The following is a 25413-nucleotide window of genomic DNA, read 5'->3' as shown; positions in this document are numbered from 1 at the left end:
CCCAGTATCATAATTTGCGATCCAAAATCATTACTTATAGCTGGAGATTGAGCCCTCTAATAAATTCAATATGTATATTTTCCATATTTTAGCCGGCGTAATGAATATGGTGTAATTTCTGTGAATGAGCTGCTCTGCATAGCTTCTGGTTTACCAGAGCTTGCGCACAGATTCGTGGGCCGCTCGTCTTCTTCTTCGTCCTACACAGTCAAACATTCAGGATCTGAAACCGCACTGAAATGTTGACCAAGGCCTCAAGAATGACTAAACCAAACCTTTTAGCCCAAAAGCAATGGGTTTCATGTAACAATAAATAGTGTTTCTTCCCAGTTGTCAAGTGTGGCCTGGACGGGTTTGTAATATTTTGTAAAAGCATGACTGAATAAGCATGTGGGTTTCTCTAAAGGAAGGATTTCCAAGTCCTGAGCAGCAGTTTGAATCTATTCCTTAGATGGGGAAGCGCACACACACACACACACACACACACACACACACACACACACAGCACACACACACGCACGGCCTTCCAGTGTTGTAAACATGCCGATGCATTGTTGATCCAAATGATCTAATTTGTGCCTGTGACTCCGCTGAGCTTTAAATCAGCGAAATGTTATTTAATCGTCGTCCCATCAGAGCTCAGCTCATCACGACGTGTTGTTGAATATTTCACTGCAGCAATAAAACCCATGAAAAACACCTTCTGACAGCCTTACAACCCAAACTCTTCTACCCCATGCCTCGCACTGCTCCTCCAAACTGTATTTCACATTTTGAGCACAGACGGGCAGATTTTCTATATTTCACACACACACACACACACGCACACACACACGAACACACGAACACACGAACACACACATCCATATCTCATTACAACTGCCAGACAAGTCTGCTGTGGGATACGTCCCACGAGGGCCCAAACAGCCCCTTTCTGAGTTGGTATGGCACACACACACACACACACACACACACACACACACACACACACACGCACACACACACACACACACACACACACACCCAGTGGGAGGTGTGACACTGATACGGTAGCCCTCGCTCTCTCCGTTAGAAGCCAAAGTAAAGAGCTCTCTGCTCTGTAAAAGTGATTTGCCAAGATATCCTGCAAAGAATCAGGAATTTACATGTCTGGATTTACTACAGGCTGAAAGCGATACCGCCGCCGCTCAAACACAGCGAGCGCTCGACACGACGGCCGCCGGCTTCCATGTTTCTTGGGGTGGGGGGGGTTTTAATCAGCTGGGCGAGAGAGATCTGCGCTGCCCCTTATTGATCACTCTCTCTCTTCCCCCTCTCTGCAGGTTCCCAGAAGCAGGAAGTGGTGTGTAAGAGGCTGGACGACAACTCGGTGGTCCAGAACAGCTACTGTGACCCGGACAGCAAACATCCAGAGAACCAGAGAGACTGCAACACCGAGCCCTGCCCTCCAGAGTACGTCACACTGAGTTTTGATTCATTTCAGTATCGATTATTTGTCTTTCAATCAGCTGATGAATTAGTTTTCAGAGTCATAACAAAAGTTTTCTTTGGGGAAAATACTTTCTTGGCTGCTGGGGAACTTTTCGCAGGTGGCCACGGGGAAAACTCGAGACAAGGCCGAGTGTCTCCGCAGTATCCAGGTCTACATAATACATTCATGGTCGAGCTGAGGAACGACTGTGTCGCCTTTCACATCACACACAGACACCTGACCGTGTATAAATATTGAGTAAAGCAGCTTTAAGTTAAAGAGCCTGACTCACGATATTAATCCTCCTGCAACGAGCCGAGCCGGTTTGTGAGCTCGTGTTTGGAAGAAAATAATAAAATAAGAAAGGCGGTGATTTATAACTTCATATGTTAACTATTTTCAGTGTTTGCCTCGTGCCAAAAATTAGAGCCCCTTGAAAATGACCACCTGTGTTTTGATTGTTTTGGCTTCGCGGCCGATCCTCGAGGGGTAATATACACGTACACAGGTGCAATATGAACTTGTGTTCGGTGGCCAAATGTCTGCGAGCCACACACACCGTAGCTGGAAGCGTTTGGCCGGACTCGCTTCAATCACGTCTGGAAAAAAGTTGGGATTAAATGCATTAATTAGATTCAGACGATCTGACGATTACTCGTGTGCGAGAGCGAGTGTCGGCGTCTTTTTCAGCCAAAAACAATGACAGTATCATAAATGTGCTGCGTGAGGGGTCATTTGTTTTCATACATTCAGACTTCAGTCCGGGGTTATTTATTTTCACATCTGTATCCAGTGGACGCAGACTTGTGGTATCTCATTTGTTTTGATTAGTACTTGAAGGCTGTTGCAGTGTGTGTGTGTGTGTGTGTGTGTGTGTGTGTGTGTGTGTGTGTGTGTATTGAGTTACAGTGCACACATGACACTTGTGTCTGTTACGCAGGCAAACACCCCTTCAGCAGCCTCAGGAAAAGGCCGAGTAACGCCGACCGTGTAAACACGATTGTTTTAGAATCGGCCGGGTTTTATGAGCTCGGGTAATGAAAGCTAACACAGATGTTTGAACACGTTGTTAATTCTGTATACATTCCTGCAGATGATGTAATATCTCTCAGGCTGGACGTGTTTGGAGGGCTGTTGTCTCGGCAGTTTTATGATATTCAGTCCTGAAGTCTGTAGACAAAGAGTTGAATAAGGTCGATCTAATTTTATGGAGGTCAGAAGCTCAGTGGCACGGCACGGCACAGGACATTTAAAGGAACAAATCACCTAAAAAATCTAAAATAAATACATTTCCTCTCACCTCCAGCTCTATTTATCTGTCTAGATTTGATGTGAGCTGCAGGAACCAGATGGCACAAATCATGACCCGCTCACTGAAGATAGTCCACAGACCTTGTTGCAGGAACTGTTTTCCTTCTGTGTCACCGCGCAGGAGGAAGCGTCCCAAAACAAAAAGACTCTTCATTTACTGTCAGAAATGACAAAGAAAAACAGCAAATCCTCTCATTTCAGAAGCTGAAACCAGCAAATGTTTGATATTTTTACTTGGAAAATGACAAATTTAGCAAATAATGTTCTTTTGATCGACTCGTCAGTAAAATGACTAATTGTTGAAGCTCTAGTTTGATCAAAGTATGAAAAGATTCAGTGCCAACTTTGGCTACTATGGACATATTTCGGCTGGCTTCGATGTCCTGGGGTTTTTCCCGCTCTGCCCTTTTTGTTAATCCAACCTTGATGAAGTCACTCAGATGTACGGAGCCATAATGTGATTTTACACTCCAGCTAATTTCCAAAGCCTGTTTGTAATGAAGAAACCACAGGGAGTGAAACACTCTGGTACACAGAGCGAACAGGAGAGTTGGAGGTCATCGCTCACTGTTGGCTTTTTGTTTTCCCTCCTCCAGGTGGTTCATTGGCGACTGGTCTGAGTGTGGGAAGACGTGTGACGGCGGGATGAGGACGCGGACGGTCCTGTGCATCAGGAAGATCGGCCCTGCTGAGGAGGAGACGCTGGAGGACACCCACTGTCTGACTCACCGCCCAATCGAACGAGAGTCCTGCAACAACCAGTCCTGCCCGCCCAAGTGGGTCACCCTGGATTGGTCAGAGGTGAGACGAGACACTGAGCTTGCTTCAGCTCATTTTGCTGCTGTGGAGATGTTCCCCTGAACACCTCTTCCTGTCTCTTCAGTGCACACCTAAATGTGGCCCCGGCTTCAAACACCGCATCGCCTTGTGTAAGAGCAGCGACCTGACCAAGACCTTCCCGCCCGCCCACTGCCCGAGCCACAACAAACCTCCGGTCCGAATCCGCTGCAGTTTAGGACGCTGTCCGCCTCCTCGCTGGATCCCCGGTGAATGGGGACAGGTAGGACGGCACCTCCTTCATACTCCTACATCACATCGAAGAGTCTTTTTCTTTCAACTTAAAGGAACAGTTCAGCCAAAAATGATAATTCAGTCAGTGTCTGGAAAGTCAGGTGAAGTCTCGTCGTCCACAAAACATTTCTGGAGCTTCACAGTAAAACAGAGTTGCAGCATTCTGCTAAACAACTGAAGCAGCTGGAGACTTGATTTAAAATGTTAAAAAACAACAACTGTAAAAACATAAAATGGCTCCTTACAGCTCATCTAGCATTACCCAAGTCTCTGGAAGCCACATGATCCCAAATTGATTTAGAAATATGATTTTTAGTCCCCTTTTTAAGATGAAATCTTCACTGTAGCAGCTACGCTAAAAGCGTTAACGTGCACCCTGTCCCTCGCTGCGAATGTGTAAATAATGTCACGAGGGACGGGTGCGTGCTAACGCTTTTAGCTTAGCAGCTACAGTGAAGATTTCGGTTTCAAAAAAGGGCGTAAATAACATATTTGCAAATCCATTTGGGGTCTCAGGGATCCCAGAGACTTGGCCTACACCGTTTTAATTTGTTTTACTGTGAAGCTCCAGAAATGTTTTGTGGACTACGAGACTTCACCTGACTTTACATCAGCATGGAGGAGATGATGACTGAGTTTTCAATATATTTGGCGAACTCTTCCTTTAAGCTTCCTGAACAACTGTCTGCTGGTTAATCCTTTAAAAGGACATCTTGAATGTTTAAAAGACAAAAGATGCACAGATAGATCCCATGTGTTGGTGAATGGTTAATATAATTTACACCTGGATGACACACAGGACTGTGTGTGTGTGTGTGTGTGTGTGTGTGTGTGTGTGTGTGTGTGTGTGTGTGTGTGTGTGTGTGTGTGTGTGTGTGTGTGCGGGGGCCTGGAGTGTGTGATCAGTGGCAGTAATATCCCCCTGAATGTTTGAAGTTTATCTCTGCCTCGGTCCAGGCCTCTCGATCACTTCCAGGAACACGATTCAGACGAAGGCCGAGGAGTAGCATTCTTGGGCTCACCCTGACATGACTTAGTGCGCTCAGCAGAGCTGTTGAACACTTTACAACACAGCTGACTCATGTTGGTGAGCGGACGCCAACAAACGTGCGTCAGAGAGGAGCTGTATCTACAAAAAGTATGGCTTGTTATTTTGTTGGATTTGTTAATAATTCAGTGTAAAGTGGAATTTCAAACAGTGCGCTCTGGTGTTTAGAAGTCGGTGTCTCCGGGTCACTCGTCGCTCCGGTGGAGGTGATGTCATGGTTTTAGCTCTGGGTCAGAGGTCAAAGGTCAAGAGTCAGGCAGTCTAGGTCACGGCTCTCCCTCGGCTTCTCCTCGTAACGGCCACATGTGCGTTCACACACACACACACAAACAGCAGTAACACACCTTTACAATTCAATCAGTGCCAATAACAGCCGTAAACAAAGCAGACCCGGCTGATAACCTCAGCGTGGGCCATCAAAGAGCGACTCCTCGTCACGCCGAGCCGAGGTTAATACCTCGTAGAGCAACAGCTGGAGTCTGCTCTTACACAGCACTTTCTCATGCGCTGCAGATGTCTGAGTGTGTCTGAGTGTGTGTGAGTGTGTGTGTGTGTGTGTGAGTTTGTGTGTGTGCAGCCCTCTCCCTCTGTTTTTTTTTTCTTGGCTGTAATTACAAGCTTCGCCCTCGCTGCTCCGGTCCCTCGCCGGCCGGCCGGCCCTTCGATGCGTCAGAAAGGCGAGATTGTTGCCAGCTACCGAGCTCCTGCTCTCCCAGGCCAAAAGGTCACCGGTTCAAATCCCACTTAAGTCGCACCATTGACGTACGCCATCTGTCATGGCCGGCAGCGGGTCCTAATAAAGACTCTCTAATTGGGAAGGGATGACATGCGGGCGCACTGATCTGAGGCGGCCACAGGGGATCAGTGAAGGTGACAGAAAGCCTGGTAGCTCCGTCGTCAGCGGGGGGGCGAGGCGGCCATTTGTTGAAGGCTGGGTTCACATCACACACTCGTACGTCGGACACACACTCACGGCGGCGGCTGACAGGTGTGTTGTTTCACCACTCTGAGGAGCGTGTTTTGCCAAAAGTGTGTTGGCAGTGACTCCGATTGTTTTTGTGCTCTTTCTTTCTTTTTTTTGTTTTTTTAAATTCTGCGAAGAAGTTTTTATGGTCGCCCACAGAACCGAGTTTATTGTAACAGCTGGCACATCCGTAGAAGAAGAAATGCAGGTGCACCTTAACAAATGTTTCCTTCTTTTGTTCTGTGGTCGAGGCGAGTCCGTCGATCGAGTCATTTCTCATTAAGTTTGAGCTTCTTGAAAATGTAAACGATCGATTTGCTGTGATTGAACTCGGGGAGTTGGTGGAGCCCAAAACTAGAGCTAAAAGAAGAGTCACATTCATCAAAGTTTCAGTAACACAAATTGATTAATTATGAAGCAATATATTAGAAATAACCCCAAATAACCACAATAATTACCTCATAATGTCTTGAAAATATTATTTAATAACAGTTAATAAACAGCTGGTTATTTATTTATTACATTTCCAGGAAAGGTCCAACTGGTTTCTACTTAACTTCTGCTGATGATGTTTTAACTCATTAAACATGTTGCTGCTTGTTGGAAAATGGAAAAATTATATTTGGGTCATTTTTAATACACTTTGAGATAATTATCGTGGTGATTTGAGGGTGATTACCACCTACTTTTTATGGTCTCAGTATTTTATTTTGTGATTTTTATGTAATTCTCTTTGTGTTTGATGTTTTCTCTGTGTAAAAAGCACTTTGGTCAACATTTGTTGGTCTTGAACGTGCTCTAGAAATAAAGTTGACTGTTTACAATGAGACCTGCTGACCTGTGACATGACACAAGTTTCTGGAAAAGCAGCGAGTTTGATGTATCAACTTAAGTTGTGTTTCCAAGTGTCCAATCAGATCAGTTATTGCAGGTTTAAAGTAACTTTTAACGTACATGTGAAATATAAAACACTTCTCCTCTTGTTGCAGTCTTGTGGAAAAAGTCTTTCAAACCATAAGAAATCATAAATGATGTCGATCTAATCATCAGTTAAAAGTATTTGTGGTTACGACCTCTCCGTGGATGAAGCCTTATAAATGCATCTGAAACGATTCACCTGCGTCTCTTTCAGCTCGTAGCTCAGCTCAGAGTAACAAGAGACACTTTTCTGTTTCCGTCTCGAGAAAAACCTCGTGAGCAACACTTGACCCGGTTCCTCCGAGTTAGGAAACAGAGTCACTGAGAGGCAGCCGGCTGAATCAGACAGAAGAGAAGGTGACTCTGTCTGCCCGCTGCCTCCGAGCCCTGATGATTGGTTGATTGGATCAAGCCGTGCAGCGTGTGTGTGTGTGTGTGTGTGTGTGTGTGTGTGTGTGTGCAGGGATTACTCTGAACGGCTGAGTGTGTGTCTGTCAGGGTCACACAGGGAAACACGGTCCTCATTTACCCTGTTAAAGTCCAGTTGTCTAAACTCCTGCACAGTTTGACTCTGGTGTTTTTGTGTTGCAGTGTTCGGCCCAGTGCGGCCTGGGCCAGCAGATGAGGACGGTGCAGTGTCTGTCCTACACCGGGCAGCCGTCTAACGAGTGCGCAGAGTCCCTCCGACCCACCACCATGCAGCAGTGCGAGAGCAAGTGCGACGCCACCCCCATCTCCAACGGCGACGGTAAGATGACACATCTGAGTCTGCCATCACGTTTTTAAGAGCGCTGGCTCGACGAGTCGTCTGCTCGACAGTTCTCGTCACGCTGGTCACCAGACGGACGAACCGCAGCTTCCTCCCAAATGCAAAGACAGATGGTTTTGTGTGAGCGTGTCGTACTGTACGTGCGCCGCTTTCACGCCGAGCTCCAGTTGAAAAGGTTATAAACTGTCTCCATCTTCATCCTCGCCGTTCTACTTTGACCTAAACACGCTTGGATGACACACTCCTCCACACTTTGCCAGCTACATTAATCTTTCCAGTGAGGTTGGCTCCTGGTCAGAGCGAAACAGCTCAGCCCTCCATATACACTTACACATGATGGATGGCTATTCAGATGCATCGAGAAAGGCCCTTTCGATTAGCCTGAATGGAAAACGTGAGCAGCGTTTACAGGCCGGCTAATGGGATTAGCTGTAGGCTAATTGTTCCTTTACGGACAGCAGTGAGGCAACGTCTCGTTTCATTTGGCTCTGCGGAGGCAGGGGCCAAAGCCTAATAAGGGAAGACACTCTGATCGTGATAAGGCATTTAGAGCGCTGCCTGTCCGGCATCCAGCAAGCAGTTTGTGTGTGTGCGTGTGTGTGTGTGTGTGTGTGTGTGTGCATGTGTGTGTGTGTGTGTGTGTGTGTGCAGTAGGGATGGCAGATAGCCCAGTTAGTGAACGAGGCCAGGATCTGTCTCAGCCTCTGCGTCCAAGTATAGTTGCAGAGTTTGATTCTGTTGAGGGAGATGCACCAGCGCTCATGTAGCAGGTTAGCCCCAGTCTGAGCCTCTCATGTATCACCGTCGCACTGCAGTCGCAGCGAGAAGCGGCTGATTTTGTAACAAATACACGAAGAATACCTCGAACAGCACAAGTCTTCATCTTCTCTTGTGCACACAAGACATAGTCATCAGGTAATAAATCAGAAAATTAAAACTAGGGATGCACGATATGGATTTTTCTTCAAGCAGTACCAATAACTGATAATTACCTGCCTCTTGCAACCAATGACCAATAAACGAACAATGTTGTTAACATTTTTTTAATTGACAAACGTGAAACATGTAGAAGATCTTTGTGTCAGTCGGCGGTGCTGCTCGTACTGCTTTTGTCCACAGGGGCCGCCAGAATCAACACAAAGTGAACGTTCCCTGCAGCTGCTTTAAATAAACGGACCTTTCTTCTTCTTTCTCTCACCAGAATGCAAAGATGTAAACAAAGTGGCCTACTGCCCGCTGGTACTGAAGTTCAAGTTCTGCAGCCGTGCGTACTTCAGACAGATGTGCTGCAAGACCTGCCAGGGCCACTGACCCCGGGAGAAGAAGAAGAGCGAGACGCAGCGAGACGAAGAGAAAAGGCCAGAAAGAAAAAGATGGAGGGAGGCTGACACGGCACTGAAAGGGAGAGAAGAAGAAACACAGGGCGGACTGACAAACAGACCTCTGGATCAGCGCTGGTGAGAAGCAGATTTCCCCCCGTTGATCCTCCGACCCTCCATCGTGGTGGAACCCAAACCACTGCTCAGCCCGAAACGCTGACACAAACTTTCTTTATTTGTTTTTTTTTTTTATTTTTCACTTCTGTGAAGTGGAACTCGGAAGATTATTTGTTGGTGATGTTATTTTTATTATAATAATAATTATTAATATCATTGTTAGTCTTCCTTCGTGTTTGTTGTTTTATGAATCCAAAGTGCTGGACACACATCGCTCGCAGAGGACGGACCCCGGAGACGGAGACGGACGGAGGGGAGGACTCCTCGCTCGGTGACGGTGTCGGGACTCCTCCCGTCTGTGGGACGACTGTGATGGTGCTATTGGCAGGCAGACTTTTTTTTGGCTTCGGTGCACTTTTCCGTGTAAATACTTTGCCAATTTACCGCTCAAATACGACAGAGAAACCCCATCAGTGTACTGTATATTTATTGTACGATTCCAAACAGAGCTGAGATATTGTCCTCTGATCATGTTTGTGTCAGATAGTAGCCTACTGTCATGGAAGGGAATGTAATGTGATTGAATTCATATTCAATGTCTCTGTGCTGGAATGAGAATATTACATACTGTAACATACGCTAAACCCTTATATACTGTAAGGATTTGTATATTATATATGATGTTAATCCAGGACCAGAAAATACCACGTGGTTAGAGGAGGATCTTTTAAATCACTTTTTCCTTTTCCCCCCCAGACGGGTGCCTTAGTTCCTAACAAATCAAAGACGACCCGGCGTCAGTTATTAGTCCAAACGTAGTATGAAGATATCGTCGGACGGTGCCTGGGCCACTTTTAAAAAAAAACACTGTCACCAAACTGGCCTTTGTCACGAAACATCCAGTGAGGAGCTTTCAGTTCACTTTTGAAGGATTCGTTTTGAAGGAGCATTTTCTACGAAGCAGCTTGTTCATCAGAATCACACTGCAGTCACTATTTCTTTAAGCCGGATGATTATCTAATCAGACGATGGTCGTAGTTTCTGTGTTGATCAAGAGTTAAAGGATTAAGTTTGACATTTTTTTGGGAGATGTGCTTATTTGTTCGATACCACTTTCATGTCTGTGTTGTAGTTATGAGGCTTTAGCCAGGAGACGTTAGAGACCAGAAAAGACTGGAAGACAACTCAACCTCACTGATAAACACGAAACACGTCATACCTTGTTTCTTTCGTCCGTTTGAAAACAGGACAGGAAATTAAGAATCGCTTCTCTGATCGTTCAGTCTGAAGTGTCGCACTGAAAAAGGTTCATGGAAACGACACAGAATAAAAACGTTTATTTCGCTCCCTCGAGGTGGTTTCCCTCCTAAATGTCCGGGCCGACTGTTTATTTCTCTTCTTCTTCTTCTGCTTGAGGTTTATTAGCGGTACGAAAATGAAAGGTTTTGTTTCCGGCCACTGCTTCTACCACCTCTAACTTCTACCGCGACAATACTCTTTGCGCAACCTCGTTTAGCCGCTCCAAAGCAGTTGACGGTGCCTAATTATGTTGCAAATTTAAATCGACTCGACATATTTTCAAATGTGTGTCTTCACCACGTTATCACCATTTCATTTTTAAATCACACACAACCAACATAAACTGTTAATAAGTAAGATTCAGAGTTGCTGCCAGGCGAGGAGTGTCCCTCTTGTTTCCAGTCTTTATGCTAAGCTAAGCTAACGTCATGAGGCATGAGAGTGGTATCAATCTTCGGTAGATAGACGTATTTCCCAAACTGTCTAACTATTCCTTTATGCACACACACATCGTTGCCAGACCTCGTTTCCAGGCTCCACACACCCCTCCAGATAACGTTTCTCAGCCGACTCGATGGTGCTTCTCCCCTCTTTTATTTTGTTTTATTTCCATGGAGTACTGTGTTTACCTCCTCTTTTCCTCCCGCTCTGCTCCCGAGGGGTCACGGCCTTCCCAGGCTTCTGGTGCTATCAAGTGGGTGCTTCCATTCAGCCCTCTCTCCAGTGTGCTTAAACGTGAGGCTGGATCCAAACAATATGAAATAATATCCTTGTCAGATATCTCTGTTGGTAAATGCTGGTCATGTTATTGTTTTTTTTGTATGTATCTGTTTATACCTCACACTGGGAAAAATGTTTCATTGTTAACCGTTGTATTGTTGTTTTTGTGCTACCAACAAAAATGGACGCTCGCCCAGTTGTAACCGATCCCGTCTGCCGGTGTCGGTCGTGAAAGGGAACGCCGAGGAGAAACCTGAGAGACGGTGTGCAAGAATCTCATCGAAGCTGTTAACAACTAATTTTTTTTTTTTTTTTTCATTTTGCTGCTGCTACTTTTTCTGTAGCCACCTTCAGTATGACATGTCGAGCAGATTTTTTTTTTATCGGTTACCAAACCTTGAATGAGGCAGTTGGGGAAGGACAGTGGATTGAAAACGGCTCGGACTAACTCATCTGCTGGCCGCGGGGGGAGAACGGGAGCCTCCAGAAAAAAAAAACGAGAAGTGAAATCAATCAAACTGGTACTCATTGCTGTGAACTCGGATGTTTGAATGTCACATTGCTTATACCTGTACCTTAAAGTGCAAGAGAAATGAAAAAAGCATCGTGATTATTTTGCTTATATTTTATATTCAGTATTAATGTTGGTACACTGTTACTAATTTTTTTTTTTTCAAATGTAAATTATATGCTAATTTATTGCGTTGTCTCACTTGTACATTTTTGTTTCACTGCATGCAAACTGAAATTTAGCATAGTGAAAAAAATGCAGTGATACAGCCCTTCACCAGCCCTTTTTTTTTTTTTTTTTTTTTTTTAAAAAGTAGATACAATAAAAAGAGCAGCTTTTAAAGAGACTCTGTGTTGGTCCGTTCATTTTCTCCTCTGTCTGTCAAAACACGTTCAACTCTGAGGATTCTGTGTTCAAGATGAATTCATTAAAACCTTGATTACAATAACGACACGTTGTGGTTTGACATGGTCTTTATTGGTTGTTAGCATGTTAGCACGTCCAGTTCCCTCGTCTCAAAGTCTATGAATTTTTTTTATTGGTTTTCAGTTGAATGTGTGAAACAAAGTGTGTTGTTCCCACAGGCTGAAGACATTTTGTTCTACAACATAAAATACATTAAATGTCCCACAGTTTAATTATAAAGCACTTAAGTATCTTAAAAAAGGGTCTAATTGAGACTACAGAGGTTGTCGGGGACATTAAAGACTCATCTACTCACTAGTACAACTTTACAACTGTTGTTTACAACTTGTACATTGATCAGTTTGTAGAAAACCTGTATAGTAACTGTGTAGAAAGACGCTCAGTGGTGGTGACGTTTAAGTCATGTGACCTTGATGTCGTCTGTGAAGATTATCTTGATGAATAAAACCTGTAATAATCATAAACTCCACCACCTACAAAAGTACGTCATCTCTACACCTCTCTGTTGACCGTAAAGATGGTGGACAGAGCCGCCGTGACATCGCTCGAGGTTCCTGAAGAGCCAGAATGAAGCTCGGAGTTGTTGGTACCAGACGTCAGCATCTTGGCAGAACCTGACTCCGCCCAGAACCCTTAGAATAAAGAGTCACGTCTGTTTATTCCAGTGGACTCTGTAAGTTAGTGCAAATACTAGCAGTCCAGTAGAGTTGCAGCAGAACAGACTGTTTTAAAGGGTAAGCTGTGTATTATTATCATATCAAGTCTGTGTGCTTCATGTGACGACCAAGCGTTTTGAACTTGTTGTCACGGCTCCACTCTAGAGCTCTGACTCAACTCCCAGCAAATCAAAAATGGCAAATAGGTGGAGCTGAAGTGAGGTAGTTAGTTAAAACAAGCCCACCTAGGAAATAACGAGCAACGAGGGTGTGTTCGTGTTCAGTTTTGTCTCTAAGTCTTTAAAACTGAGGCCGAAAAGGTTTTAGAGTCAGAAAGCATGTGCACGAGAGCCCGCCTCCAAGCCGGCTGACTTCCTGTTGGCTCAACACACTCATGGATGAGATTCAATGAATCGATCAAACTATTATTGACTTTTCAAATGTTTTTGGACCGAAACAACCAAATCCTGATAACAAGTGTGTGATGTCATGAACGCAGACGTTGCAAAATCCACTCCACAGCCTCGGTTTGTTCCTGGAGAAAATAGTCCACTTAAGATTAAACGAGTCAAGAAGATGGAAGATACAATAAAAATAGCAACTTTCATAGAGACTCTGTGATTGTGGGTCAACCTCAATAAACGCCTGTGCAACATTTCTGGTCGTCGACACAGTGATCCCTGTGAGAGGAAGAAAAGCCTGACGTACACTGAGGATCGAATGTGTCGGTGCCAGGGTGGATGCCCCGTTCTCACAGGCTCTCAGAGATATATACTCTTGTCCTTTCACTCAACTCTTGGAAAGCACCCACGGCATGAGAAAAGCTAATGGCATCACACCAGGATACCCGTTACCACCGCTGAAGAAATCCATTCATCCGCTGCCTCAGTTTAGGGTGACCGAATCGGAGAAGGAGGGTTTGTAAAAAAAAAGCTTTTGTCCTTATCGGCCTAACTCTGACACGCCGGCTGCATCATCATCTCAGGCTCAGACATTATAAACGTCAGCTGTTCCAAGTGAGCAGCACCATTCTGAGCCGACCCATCTCTGTTGCCATAGCTCTGGGACGGCACTCTCCTTGCTTCCTCTCATCCCGGCCTTCGAGTGTCTGGATTCACTCTGTGGGAGCTGCGAGGTTTCCACTCTCCTTGGTAATTAATTCCAAATAAACAGTAACTAGCCCACTTGGCTGGGAAACGCTGCCGTCTCCTTCTAATCCACAGTGTCCAATTACAGAGGGAGACAGATGGCCTGTTTGGTCTAATGTAACCAGTTTAGAATACCTGTACGTCTGGCCCGGCTTCTGTCTGCGGCGCTGGCCCGTCTGCAGGGGTCTGTGATTACATTAGTCCTAACCTGCGGCGCTGAGGGCGACAAGCAGGGGGGAAAAAGGAGGGTGATGGAGTTCAGGCCCGGAGATTCGGTCCCTGCAGACGACCTGACAGCCCCGAGGTGGCGACTTCACATGAACCATACGGACGTGATGGTGTTAAATGTGCACATACAGGACGTGTTTTTTTTCAGATCTATTGTCTAAGTCTGGTCTGAATCACTTTCTCTCATGTGTTTATGATGTCAGAACTTCTGAGGATCATCTTTTAAACTTCCTTTTTGTTTTTGTCCAGCTGTGAAAACACATGAAAAATAAAAATCAGGCCCCCCAAAAAAATAAATGTGTGAAACCAACATAATTTTTTTCAGGATAATAATTTTTCATGTGTAAAAAAAAACCAAAAACGTTTTGGCAGGAGAATTTTTTTTTTTTTTTTGCTTGTCCCAAAACTTTTTTTTAGCTCGGTTTTAAACATGAAAAAAAAACCACAAAAAAAATCTGTTGGTTTCACAAAATTTTTACATTTTTCCTCGTGGGAAAATTCACTCGCTTCTACACAATTAAAAAAGAAGAAATTTGTGAAACAAAGTAAATCTTTTTTTTTCAGGAGAATTTTTTTTTCGTGTGTAAAAAAAAGAAGTTTTAGCAGGAGAAACATTTTTTAAGCTCAGTTTTAAACATGAAAAAATATTCTCCTGAAAATTCAAATTCAAAAAGCTTTTTTTCAAAAACTATTTTTTTCAGTTGGTTTCACAACATTTTGCAATTTTTCCTCCTGGGAAAAGAAATCACAACAAAAGCAAAAAAAAAATAATTTTTTTTTTTTTTCAAATGAAAAGAAAGTATATCCAGAAAAAAAAAAAATATTATAACTTGAGAACTTCTGAGGATCATCTCTCTTAAGTTCCTTCATTTGTTCTCCATCTGTGAAAACACGTGAAAAAAACTCTTTTTTTAGGACAAACTTTGAATGTGTGAAACCAAATAAATAATCTATTGGCAGGAGAAAAAAAACTTATTTTTTTGCACCTCCCAAAACTTTTTTTTTTAGCTCATTTTTAAACATGAAAAACAAAATTCTCCTGAAAAACCTGTTTTTTCAGTTGGTTTCACACAATTTGACAATTTTTCCTCCTGTGAGAAAAAATGCACTCGGTTCCACACATGAAAAAAAAGATCATCATCATCAAGTTCCTTAATTTCTTTTCCATCTGTGAAAACACGTGAAAAAAACTTTTTTTTCCAGGGCTAAAAAAAATTCTCCTGACAAAAATATTGTTTTAGTTGGTTTCACAAAATTTTTATAATTTTTCCTCCTGGGAAAAACAATTCAGTGAAACCAACTGAAAACACATTTTTGTCAGGAGATTTTTTTTTTTGTTCTGAAATTTTTTTCCACATGTTTTCACAGATGGAAAAGAAATGAAGGAATTTTGGAAAGATGATCCTCAGAAGACATAAACACAGCAGGAACAGAATGTCGATCATAATTCAAGAGGATTTCTTTTTTTAATGTGTGGAACAGAGTAAAAAAAATTTCCAGGAGGAAACATTTTAAAATTTTTAGAAATCAACTGTAAGGAGATTTTTTTCATGTGTGGAATTTCATGTGTGGATTTTTTTTTTCCTAGGAAGAAAAATTGTAAAAAAATTTGAAACCAACTGAATTTTTTTTGTTTTCAGGAAGATTTTTTTTAGCCCTGAAAAAATAAAATGTTTTCGCAGATGGAGAAGAAATGAAGGAACTTCAGAAAGATGATCCTCAGAAGTTCTTAAGTCATAAACACAGCAGAGAAACAAATGTAGATCCTAATTCAAGAGGATTTTTTTTCACATGTGGAACCAAGTAGATTTCTTTCCCAGGAGGACAAAAACAAAAAATTGTAAAACTGTAAAAATTGTAAAAAAATTGTGAAAAAAATACTTTTTTTAGGAGATGTTTTTTTTTGTTTTTGTTTTTTGATGTGTGGAAAAATTGTAAAAAAAAGAAAGAAAAAGGAAAGGTGAAATGTGTAAAACCAAGTAACGTAATTTCTTTTTGGGAGAGAAAATCCCAAAACTTGTTTTAGCTCAGGTTTAAACATGAAAAAAATGTGAATTTGAAAAAAAAAAATTCAGTCGGTTTCACAAAATGTTAAAATTTTTCCTCCTGGGGAAAAAAAATTACTCGGTTCCACATATTAAAAAACAACAACTATTTTTTCAAATAAAAAGAAAACATCTTCAGAAGAAACTTCCACACATGAAAAAAAGAAAATCATCTTTCTTAAGTTCCTTCATTTCTTGTCCATCTGTGAAAACACGTGAACATTTTTTTTTCAGTTGGTTTCACAAAATTTGTAAAATTTTTCTCCTGGGAAAAAAAACAAATACTTGGGTCACACATTAAAAAAAATAAAAAATTAGTTCCTTTATTTTATTATTATTATTATTATTATTATTTTTTCCATCTTTGAAAAAATAAAATAAATTCAGGACTAAAATCGAGCAGGAACATTTTTTTAGGCGAAAAAAAAAGATCATGTGCTAAACCGAGTAAAATAATCTTTTTTCCAGGATAATTTATTTTTTGTTGAGGCTGCCTAAACATTTTTTGGATTATTCTTCCCCTCCCCCTCAGGACTTCTGTAAGACACAGATCATTTTTTGATTCCAGGTGTGAATGTGGTGAAAGTCTCCACTGTACGTTAATGCAGAAGTGTTTAACTCTCGTACTCCAGCATGTTGACTTTACTTGTCGAGGGGACGATGTTAGTCTCCCTGATGTGTCCCACATGTGTCTGAACAAGTGACAAGATGATTCCCCGTACATCAGGCTGCTTATAATAAGAGGTGTGGAGAGGACGGGGAGCAGATTTCTCCTCTTCTCTGGGATTCTGCACTTCAAATGGAAACTACTGACAGTGAGAGAAGCCATCACTGCTGCTTATCAGCATTTAAATAACTCTCACAAGCTGCACGACCAAACAAATGTGTGCACGATACGGCAGCGAGTGCAGAGGATGCACAAAAACATGCACAACACGCCATCACGCTCTAATGTAAGTCTTCAGCGTCCTCAGGTTTTGTTTCAGCCACATTTGAGTTGGAGTCTCTTGGTTGGTAATCATCTGCCAACAGACCTGAGGCTTCACTCTCTTCTGGGTCCTGAGGACGTATCACAGCTCTGGACTTAAAGGGCTGTTGCTGTGTTTATCCTCCCGCTGAGAGGTGTGAGGATTAGCGTAGCCTCAAACAACATAGCTCTCTGAGGGTTCCTCGTTCCTAATCAAAGTTGCCGTGGTAGTGCGGTGTCGTCGACGAGTGCTTGAAGCGTTTCCGACACTCTCCCATTTGAACACAGTGCAGCGGGACAAACAGCTCCAGATGGTGTGGCTGGAGACGGTGCATGCACGGACCTGGGCGGGGGGGCTGACAGGCAGGAATGCTGGCCTGGGATGGGAAGGTCACGGCTCCAGCACCTGCTATCTACTGGGCTCTGTTTGGGCTCTGTGCTGTTAAGCCCTGCTACTCTTTCCCACAGCTGAGGCCCAGATTGAACCGCCGTGGATGAGATCAAAGCCCCGAAGGGCACTGGCTGCAGAGGAGAGGGCACCAGGCCGCCCATCACATGCAGCAGGAGGATGTGTTTTTTCCTTAACACCTTCAAAGACGTGAGGAGAAATGCTTCAGCTGTGCACCGTGGCCTCTGTCAGAGCTGTTTTCCTTCAGTGTCCGGAGCTGCGCTGCCGTTATCAGCTGTGAACCAAACACACTACTGTGCACACAGATGCCATCGACACACATGCAAAATTATCTGGTGCATTTTAACAGTATAATGTCTCTTAGAAAACTTTCTCAGGCCTTGTTCAGACTGCAGCCCAAGTTAGCTTCTCAGCAAATCCAGATTGATTTTATAAAGTCTGGACAGCAAAAGAAAGTCAGATTATAACGTTGCTCTCTTTAGTCTTTCTTATTTTCATCCTTATTTTTAGTTTCTCCTTTTTATAAGCACTTGACTGTAAATGACAGACACCACAGCAGCAGAGTGTTTCTGGGTTCTTTACAAGAACACAACTTTATAACTTAAATCACTGATTTGGTTGAAATTGGATCATACTATGCGACTTTGGACAGATAGCTTTACTTGTTCCTAAAGTAGCTGCTACCTGCTGCCAAATGTAGCCGCTAGGTTAGCACGGTTAGCTGTGCAGCTAAGTTAGCGGTCCTAGTTTCTGATTCACCCTCTGTAATGTATTCCCTGTCGCCAAACTGGATGCTGTGTAGCGCTAATTTAGCTCTGTTTTTTAAATGCCAATCAATATCTGCGACAAGTCCGTCCCTAGCTGCCTGTTTTTATAGGAAACATGCAAAAGCAAACAGCACTAATTAGTTTCATGGGAACTTTAAAGACCTGAGTTGAGAGATCGGTTTTGCCTGCGGTCTGAACAAAGCCTGAGTGTCTGGTCGGCACATTGAAAGTCATTTGTGTATTCTTGCGACACAAGTGATACTGACTACGTCCGGACAACAGACGAAAGACAAGTAAAGATTACTCTTCAGTTTAAGTTCAGTAGGTCTGTTTGTTCCTGAACAAGTGCCCACAGATTCTGCTTTCTAGAAATGGACAACACTCAAGGTCTTGACTGAAGCTCTGAACTGATCCTCAGGCAAAGTCAGAAGCATTTTAACCAGTTCAGACAGGAACTCAACTCCTGACATTGGCCTTCAAAGACACCACCTAAAGGCACACAGCAACCTTCTGCTGTGTTGGGGTTCAGTAAGTGATGGATGCAGGTTGTGTCCTCTAACAGAAAAACCTAGATTACCAGATCGTACCGCTGTCAGAAACAGAAACAAGATCGTTCTTTGAAAAAAATGCAAAACTTTCCATCTTGTTCTCCTGAAAGATAAATTCAAATCTTCAAGTCGCCCCCGTGGATATAAAACAGCCATGTTCCCGTGTTTCCAAGCATCAACACAAAGAGACAAATCCTCACCAGCCACATGTCATGATGCACTCTCTGACCCTCCACAGTGTTGGCGGATCAACATGTTCCTCCAAAATGAAAATGTGCTTTCAGTGAATGGTTCTCTGAGTGCAAAGGGCATGAATCTGCAGTCATCAGTCCTGCTGCTGTCCGGTCCACAGTCGAGTTTGAGGTATGTAACCTCAGCCCCAGGTAAAGAAGATGAAAGGGCTCACAGCCAGGAAACAAGTGGCCAGCGCTCCGTCATTGGGTACCGAAAACAAACAGACTGAGGTCACGTTTGTTTGGTTGCAGGCTTTGCTTCTTCATCATGTTCGCCGAAGTGAGATTTCATCTTCACCTTTGGTTCCCCCCAAATACTTTTAAAATGACATATTTCTTTAAACCTGCTCATATTTTCGATCAAGTGAAGGATCTAGCTTCTAGCTCGTGGTATTAGTTTTCTACCACAAGTGCTTCCCGTCTAACAAACTCACAAAGGCAAAGTTTCCAACCGAAATAAATCTCTGATGAATCTTTGGATCATTATGGCGTACAGACAACGTTAGCGACTACCTGGTGAAGAAAGTCAAACATCTATCAAGCTAAAGACCCAAATTAAACCAGACCAGAGCTGAAAAGAGAGTGGTGTGTGTGTGTGTGTGTGTGTGTGGTCGGTCAGTCAGTCGGTTGGTTGGACGGATGGAGGGTTGGTTGGATGAATGGATGGATGGAGGGTTGGTTGGATGGATGGATGGATGGATGGAGGGTTGGTTGGATGAATGGATGGATGGAGGGTTGGTTGGTTGGATGAATGGATGGATGGAGGGTTGGTTGGTTGGATGAATGGATGGATGGATGGAGGATTGGATGGAGGGTTGGTTGGTTGGTTGGCTGGTTGGATGAATGGATGGATGGATGGACAGAGGAATGGAGGGTTGGTTGGTTGGTTGGACGAATGGATGGATGGATGGATGGATGGATGGATGGATGGACAGAGGGATGGAGGGTTGGTTGGTTGGTTGGATGTCATTCTCCTAAACAGCTGAAGAAGCTGGAGACTTGTTTTAAAAGGTAATAAACAACGAGGACAGCTCTTTCAGCTGACCTGCACTTGAAGAAGGACTTTGTTCTCTGTTGAGAACAACCGACCGATGAAACTCTAGTTAATTAATAAAATTGCCTGCAAGCAGATCATTTTGTCTTTACAGCCACTTCTTCATTGTAATGAGAGTGCAGAGAGATCACACTAAGGACGACTCTCACACACACTATAAAACAGGATGACTTCTTCCTCCATTAAACATATTGTTACCACAGTTACAAGCTACTGAAAGAACAGATCTTAAAGAGGGGTCACATGACAGCGGACCATCATGACTGCTGTCAAACCTTCAACGTGCCTCCGCCGGACGTCCTCGGTGTGTCCGCATATTAAACAAAGATTCACCTTCTTCCCGTCCAGAGTGAAGGACGTGTGGGCTATGAAACGGAGACGGACGCAGCATTACAATGTAACTGAACAGAGTAATGACCGTGAGCCACGTAGCTTTCCGTTCTGTGCCGGCAGCCCCATTATCATTTGTCCTCATTAGCTTCCTGTCATTTATTAGTTGGAGCAGAGGAGGCTAAATCACAACATAATTCATTCTTGATGGATTTCATAATGTTCTCGAGAGAGAAGATGTCCTTAAGTAAGCTGTACATAGAGTACGCTATTCAAGAGCACCACCCGCCCAAATGATGACACCCACATACACACTATATTATTCAGTCTCAGCCACAACCAGGCGGAAGCCCTTGGCTTTACTCCATTGGCCTAAGTGATTGGCTATTGATTCTTTATACGCTTAATCCATTTACCTGCCGTCTTTCCTGCTGACAGAGGACAGTATAGGAACAAAGCCACGTCCCTTAAAGGTGACCCAGCTACCTGCAGACCCACAACCCACAACACATCCAGAACCTGAAGGGTTAAAGTCTCAGTCGACTCCCACTGGAGTTTATGACATACCAACGATCTGACGCAGAGACACAATCACAGCTGTGTGAAGACCATCAGTATAGAAATGGAGGGTTGATAATTAGCATATATAAGGGTGGGTGGTTGGTTGGTTGGATGGTTGGTTGGATGGATGGATGGATGGATGGATGAATGGATGGATGGACGGTTGGATAGATGGATGGATGGTGGTTGGTTGGTTTGTTGGATGGATGGATGGACGGATGGATGGACGGTTGGATAGATGGATGAAGGGGTGGATGGTTTGTTGGTTGGGTGGTTGGTTGGATGAATTTATGGATGGATGGATGAATGGATGGAGAGATGGATGGATGGAGGGCTGGTTGGTTGGTTGGTTGGACGAACGGATGAATGGATGGATGGGCCGACCATCCAGCTGTCCATCCCAGATATAGCTGAGGCCACAGTTGGTTTACACTTGATTAAGAGTCAGTCCATCCACCCGTTAAGATGCTTCAGTAGGGTGATCAGAGTGGTGACGGAGCGACACCACCATCCTTCGAGCCAAACGATTTGTGTGACTAAAAACATCATCGAACAAAACAGATCAAATTCTTACCTGTAACGATTCAGTTTACCAAAAACTAGATGCTGAAATACTAATTAAAGCATCATGTTGCATTAATACGGCTGCAGATATACTATGACTGGTTTGCATTAACGTCTCACATCATGGCTTCGACTCTCACCAGAATTCAACATGATGCTTCCATCTTTCTCTTACAATCTGTCACAATATGGAATAAATTCACTCAGACTGTACATGGAAATATTTCATAAGGTCCAACTAGGAGGTCAGATAACAACTGCCTTCCATGTAACTCGATGCTAAATATTCTTTCAGTCTGAGGTGAAGTATTTCTGAGGTTTGCCTTCCTAAGTTTAACCTTGGTCTTAGTTGTAGTCCCGGGCTAAATGTACTGTTTACACTAGTTTCCTTCGGTGTGTTCAGTTTCTGAGAAATAGCGCTCATTCCTGATCAGTCCTGTCCAATAGCTGTGGTATTGGAAATGTCATGGACGGGCCTCGCTTGGACCTCATGTTTGGCAGGATGTAGAGGAATGAATATGTTATTGTTAATGTCCCGACAGCCGGCATCACACAGCACCGCCCCGTTCTCTTCCTCTGACCGCTGACACACACCTCGGCACCGACATTCATCATTCAGGGTGTGTTTGAGTCGTCTCAACAATGACTCACAAACAAAAGACAGTAAAAACACAATGAGCATATTTGAGGATATTGTTCACAGAAGGAAAAAAGTAAGATTTGATCTCTGATATTAAGACTTTTATCCAAGTTGTGGGTCTCAGTTTTAAAAGTCTCTTTTAAGTCTCTCTCTTTTGTAGTTTTTACCCGAATCTACGTTTTTTCCCTGCGTCCCATCTACTTTTTAAGACACGTAAGAGTTTTATAATTAAATTGTGGGACATTTAATGTATTTTATGTCGTAGAGCAACACAAACAAAGTCTCTTCCAAGGGGGAACATGAAGTCTGGGTTTTAGGACTGTCATGGAGACATCACGGTGGGTTTATACCTGGTTTTCATGCGTACTTTGAAAATGCGCAGAAGAACAGGTGGATGATGTAAATCTACATCATATGACCTCCATAGATCTAACACATTAGTTCAAGCTGAACTTTCATACATTTGGGTTTTGTCTTTTACTAATCCATCACTTTCCAAAGTAAGCGATGGATTAGTCGATTAATCGATTCAAAGAAAATAAGTTGCCAACTATCTTAAAAATCGATTGATTGTTCGAGTCATTTTTCAAGTAAAAGTTTCAACATTTTGCTGGTTTCGACACCTTAAATATATAGATTTCATGCTTTTTTTAAAATTTGTGACTGAAGAGTCTTTGGGGTTGTTTGCAGCCAATAACTCTTTCGGTGTACATGTGGACATGTGACGTGAAATCTGGACCTACCCTTTCAGACCAGACACCTGCAGCAGAGACAAACGATCTCCCTGCTCTGTCCTTGGACGTCTGCGAGTGACCAAACCATTAACCATGAAACACCCTGCTGAGCCTGTCCAAACCGTCTTCTCTTTGATCCCACCAACTCATCAATATCCCTCGTATGAGCGCACGCTAACTCGCAGAGCTCTCCTCGTCTGTCCATCACACCCCGGGGAGGGAGGACTCGGTTCAGGGGGTCAGACACGTGGGACGAGCTACAGACCCACTTAAACCTGCAGCGTGCAGACCAAGTTAAATGTTAATATTCATGCTTTTGTTTAACGAGAAGAAAAGACAGCTGAGAGGAGAAAATAATCCCCGTCCCAAAAGAAGTGTTGGTTGTATTTCTAAGAGATGAGGAGGATTATCTGGCTATATTTAGCCCTCACACACACAAGGGCACGGGGAGATAGTGGTTGTAGAATAGCTTGATAATGCTATTACCAGTCCATCTCATCCCTGGCGGTCACGTGACCGGCAGCAAAGAGTGGTATTTCCTGCTCCGAGCCGGGCACAGTGACACCGGGGAGCGTTAAGTAATCTCCTGGTGGTGCTGGAGAGGAATTACACCGTCCTGTCTTCCTCTCTGCTCGTCCCTTTAAACATAAATTACTGATTTATGCGATGAGCAGTGTCCTTTATCTAAAGCTAACTCATCTGAGCGTTTCTGTGCATCTTCATGAAAAGAGATATTTGACGATTCTTCTCTCAGCGGTTCATCGTCTCAACCTGACCTGCACCCGGCAGCACATACAGTCACTTAGATCACCGGATCACCTGTTTTAGATTTGCGGCAGCTCGGGCCGAGCCGGGCTCATAATGTAACATTAACTCTCCTTCCTGTTCCATATGAAAATTTAAGCATAATCCCAGAAGTGCAGTAAAAAATAGTGTGCCGGCCAAACGCAGCTCCTGGTCACACACATGGCAGCGGCAGATCATTTACCCCGAAACCACCACAGTGAGGTAAAGTCTTTGGTTTAAACAGTTCCTTTTTACAAGCTCTGACTGCTCCAGCGGTGACCTGAGCGGGACGCAGCGCCAGATATTACTGAAAAAGAAATTGCAGCAGGGTGGTGAGGCCATCACTGGTGTCTGCCTCAACGTTAAAGGAACAGTTCACCAATAAATTAAAATCCACTCATCATCTCCTCAACTCCATGCTGATATAAAGTCAGGTGAAGTCTCGTAGTCCACAAACATTTCTGGAGCTTCACAGTGAAACAGAGTTGCAGCGTTCTGCTGAACAGCTGAAGCAGCTGGAGACTTGATTTAAAATGTAAATAAACAACTGAAAAAAACATAAAATGGCTCCAAACAGCTCCTCTGGAGTAAACAACGTCTCCAGAAGCTCCGAGATCCCAAACTGACTTGAAAATATGTTATTAGCTGCTAAGCTAAAAGTGTTAGCATGCAGCTCATGTGAATTGGTGCACATGCTTGACCACGTGTCGACGGTGTAGATCAGGTTTTTTCAAATCAATCTGGTGTCTTGATGCTTTTTGGATACTTGGATTACGCAGGCTGAGCTGTATGGAGACATTTTGTTCATTCATTTATTTATCGGGTTGTTTTTTTTACTTCAGGTGTTTAGCAGAATGCTGCAACTCTGTTTCACTGTGAAGCTCCAGAAATGTTTTGTGGACGGCGAGACTTCAGCTGACTTTACATCAGCAGGGAGGGAGGAGATGATGAGTGAAGTTTCATTTGATAAGAATAGTTCAACATTTTGGGAAAACATTACCTGTTTCTTGCCGGAAGTCTGGCAAAAAGTTTGATTCCACTCTTTTGTCTTTGCGGTAAGTATAAGGCTACAGCCAGGAGGCCGTTAGCTTAGCTTAGCATAAGGACTGGAAACGGATTTAAACAGCTAGCATGAAGGTAAATCAAAAGCTCACTGATAAATACGAAATAGTTCCATTACATTCTTTTTACAGATGAAACAAAACAAGATATTACGTGTTAATTAATGTTGTAAAAAGCACTCAAAAGTCAAAATTCCCTTGTGATAAGATATAACTTTAGTTAAAGTGAAAGTCACCTGTACGAATATACTCCAGAGAATAAGAGGATACATTGCAGAGCTGAGAGGATGAATCAGGTTACTTGTTAACCTCCTGTTGTCTGTAATTAGTTTAATACCACTTTTATCTGAGCCGATGATTGTGCCCAGTATTAAGAGTATTTAGGGTTTTATAAAGGGACAACAGGAGAGCTCGACACAGCAGATGTCTGGGCCATGAAAGCACAGCTGTGTCTGGGCTCAGTCTCCAGTGACCAACTGTCAACTTCACTTTCTGCACATTTCTTTGAGTCACGATTCGTCTTTATTTTGGACAACTTTTGATTATGACCTAAGAAATAAATTATAATAATTAAATCCGCTCATTTTTCTGACAAAGTCACCAAAGTCAGAGCATTTTGAGCTTCTTAAAGATGTTACTGCATCTTACTGCAGCGCTGTTGTGTCTGATTGCATCAGATTACACAGGTGAACCCAGTGAGGTCAAAGTCAGATAGAAGAGTCGAATCAGATCGTTACA

General features: G+C 43.3%; 1 protein-coding gene across 2 annotated transcripts in view; it reads left to right on the top strand.

Annotated features, from left to right (window-relative positions):
• adamts6 (ADAM metallopeptidase with thrombospondin type 1 motif, 6) overlaps window positions 1-11821 on the top strand; it is a 66115-nt gene extending 54294 nt beyond the window's left edge. For both annotated transcript variants that reach the window (XM_084383994.1, XM_084383993.1), the window contains 5 exons: window positions 1323-1452; window positions 3379-3583; window positions 3666-3842; window positions 7375-7531; window positions 8754-11821. In XM_084383994.1, the coding sequence (XP_084240120.1) occupies window positions 1323-1452; window positions 3379-3583; window positions 3666-3842; window positions 7375-7531; window positions 8754-8863 (779 nt within the window). In that variant the 3' untranslated portion in view covers window positions 8864-11821. The remainder of the gene's footprint in view (window positions 1-1322; window positions 1453-3378; window positions 3584-3665; window positions 3843-7374; window positions 7532-8753) is intronic.
• Window positions 11822-25413: the final 13592 nt, after the last annotated feature.

Source organism: Pagrus pagrus (genome assembly GCF_965226575.1).
Source record: "Pagrus pagrus genome assembly, chromosome: 19".
NCBI lineage: Eukaryota > Metazoa > Chordata > Actinopteri > Spariformes > Sparidae > Pagrus > Pagrus pagrus.
The sequence above is the reverse complement of the archived record's forward strand: the minus strand, read 5'-3'. Positions and strand labels throughout refer to the sequence as shown.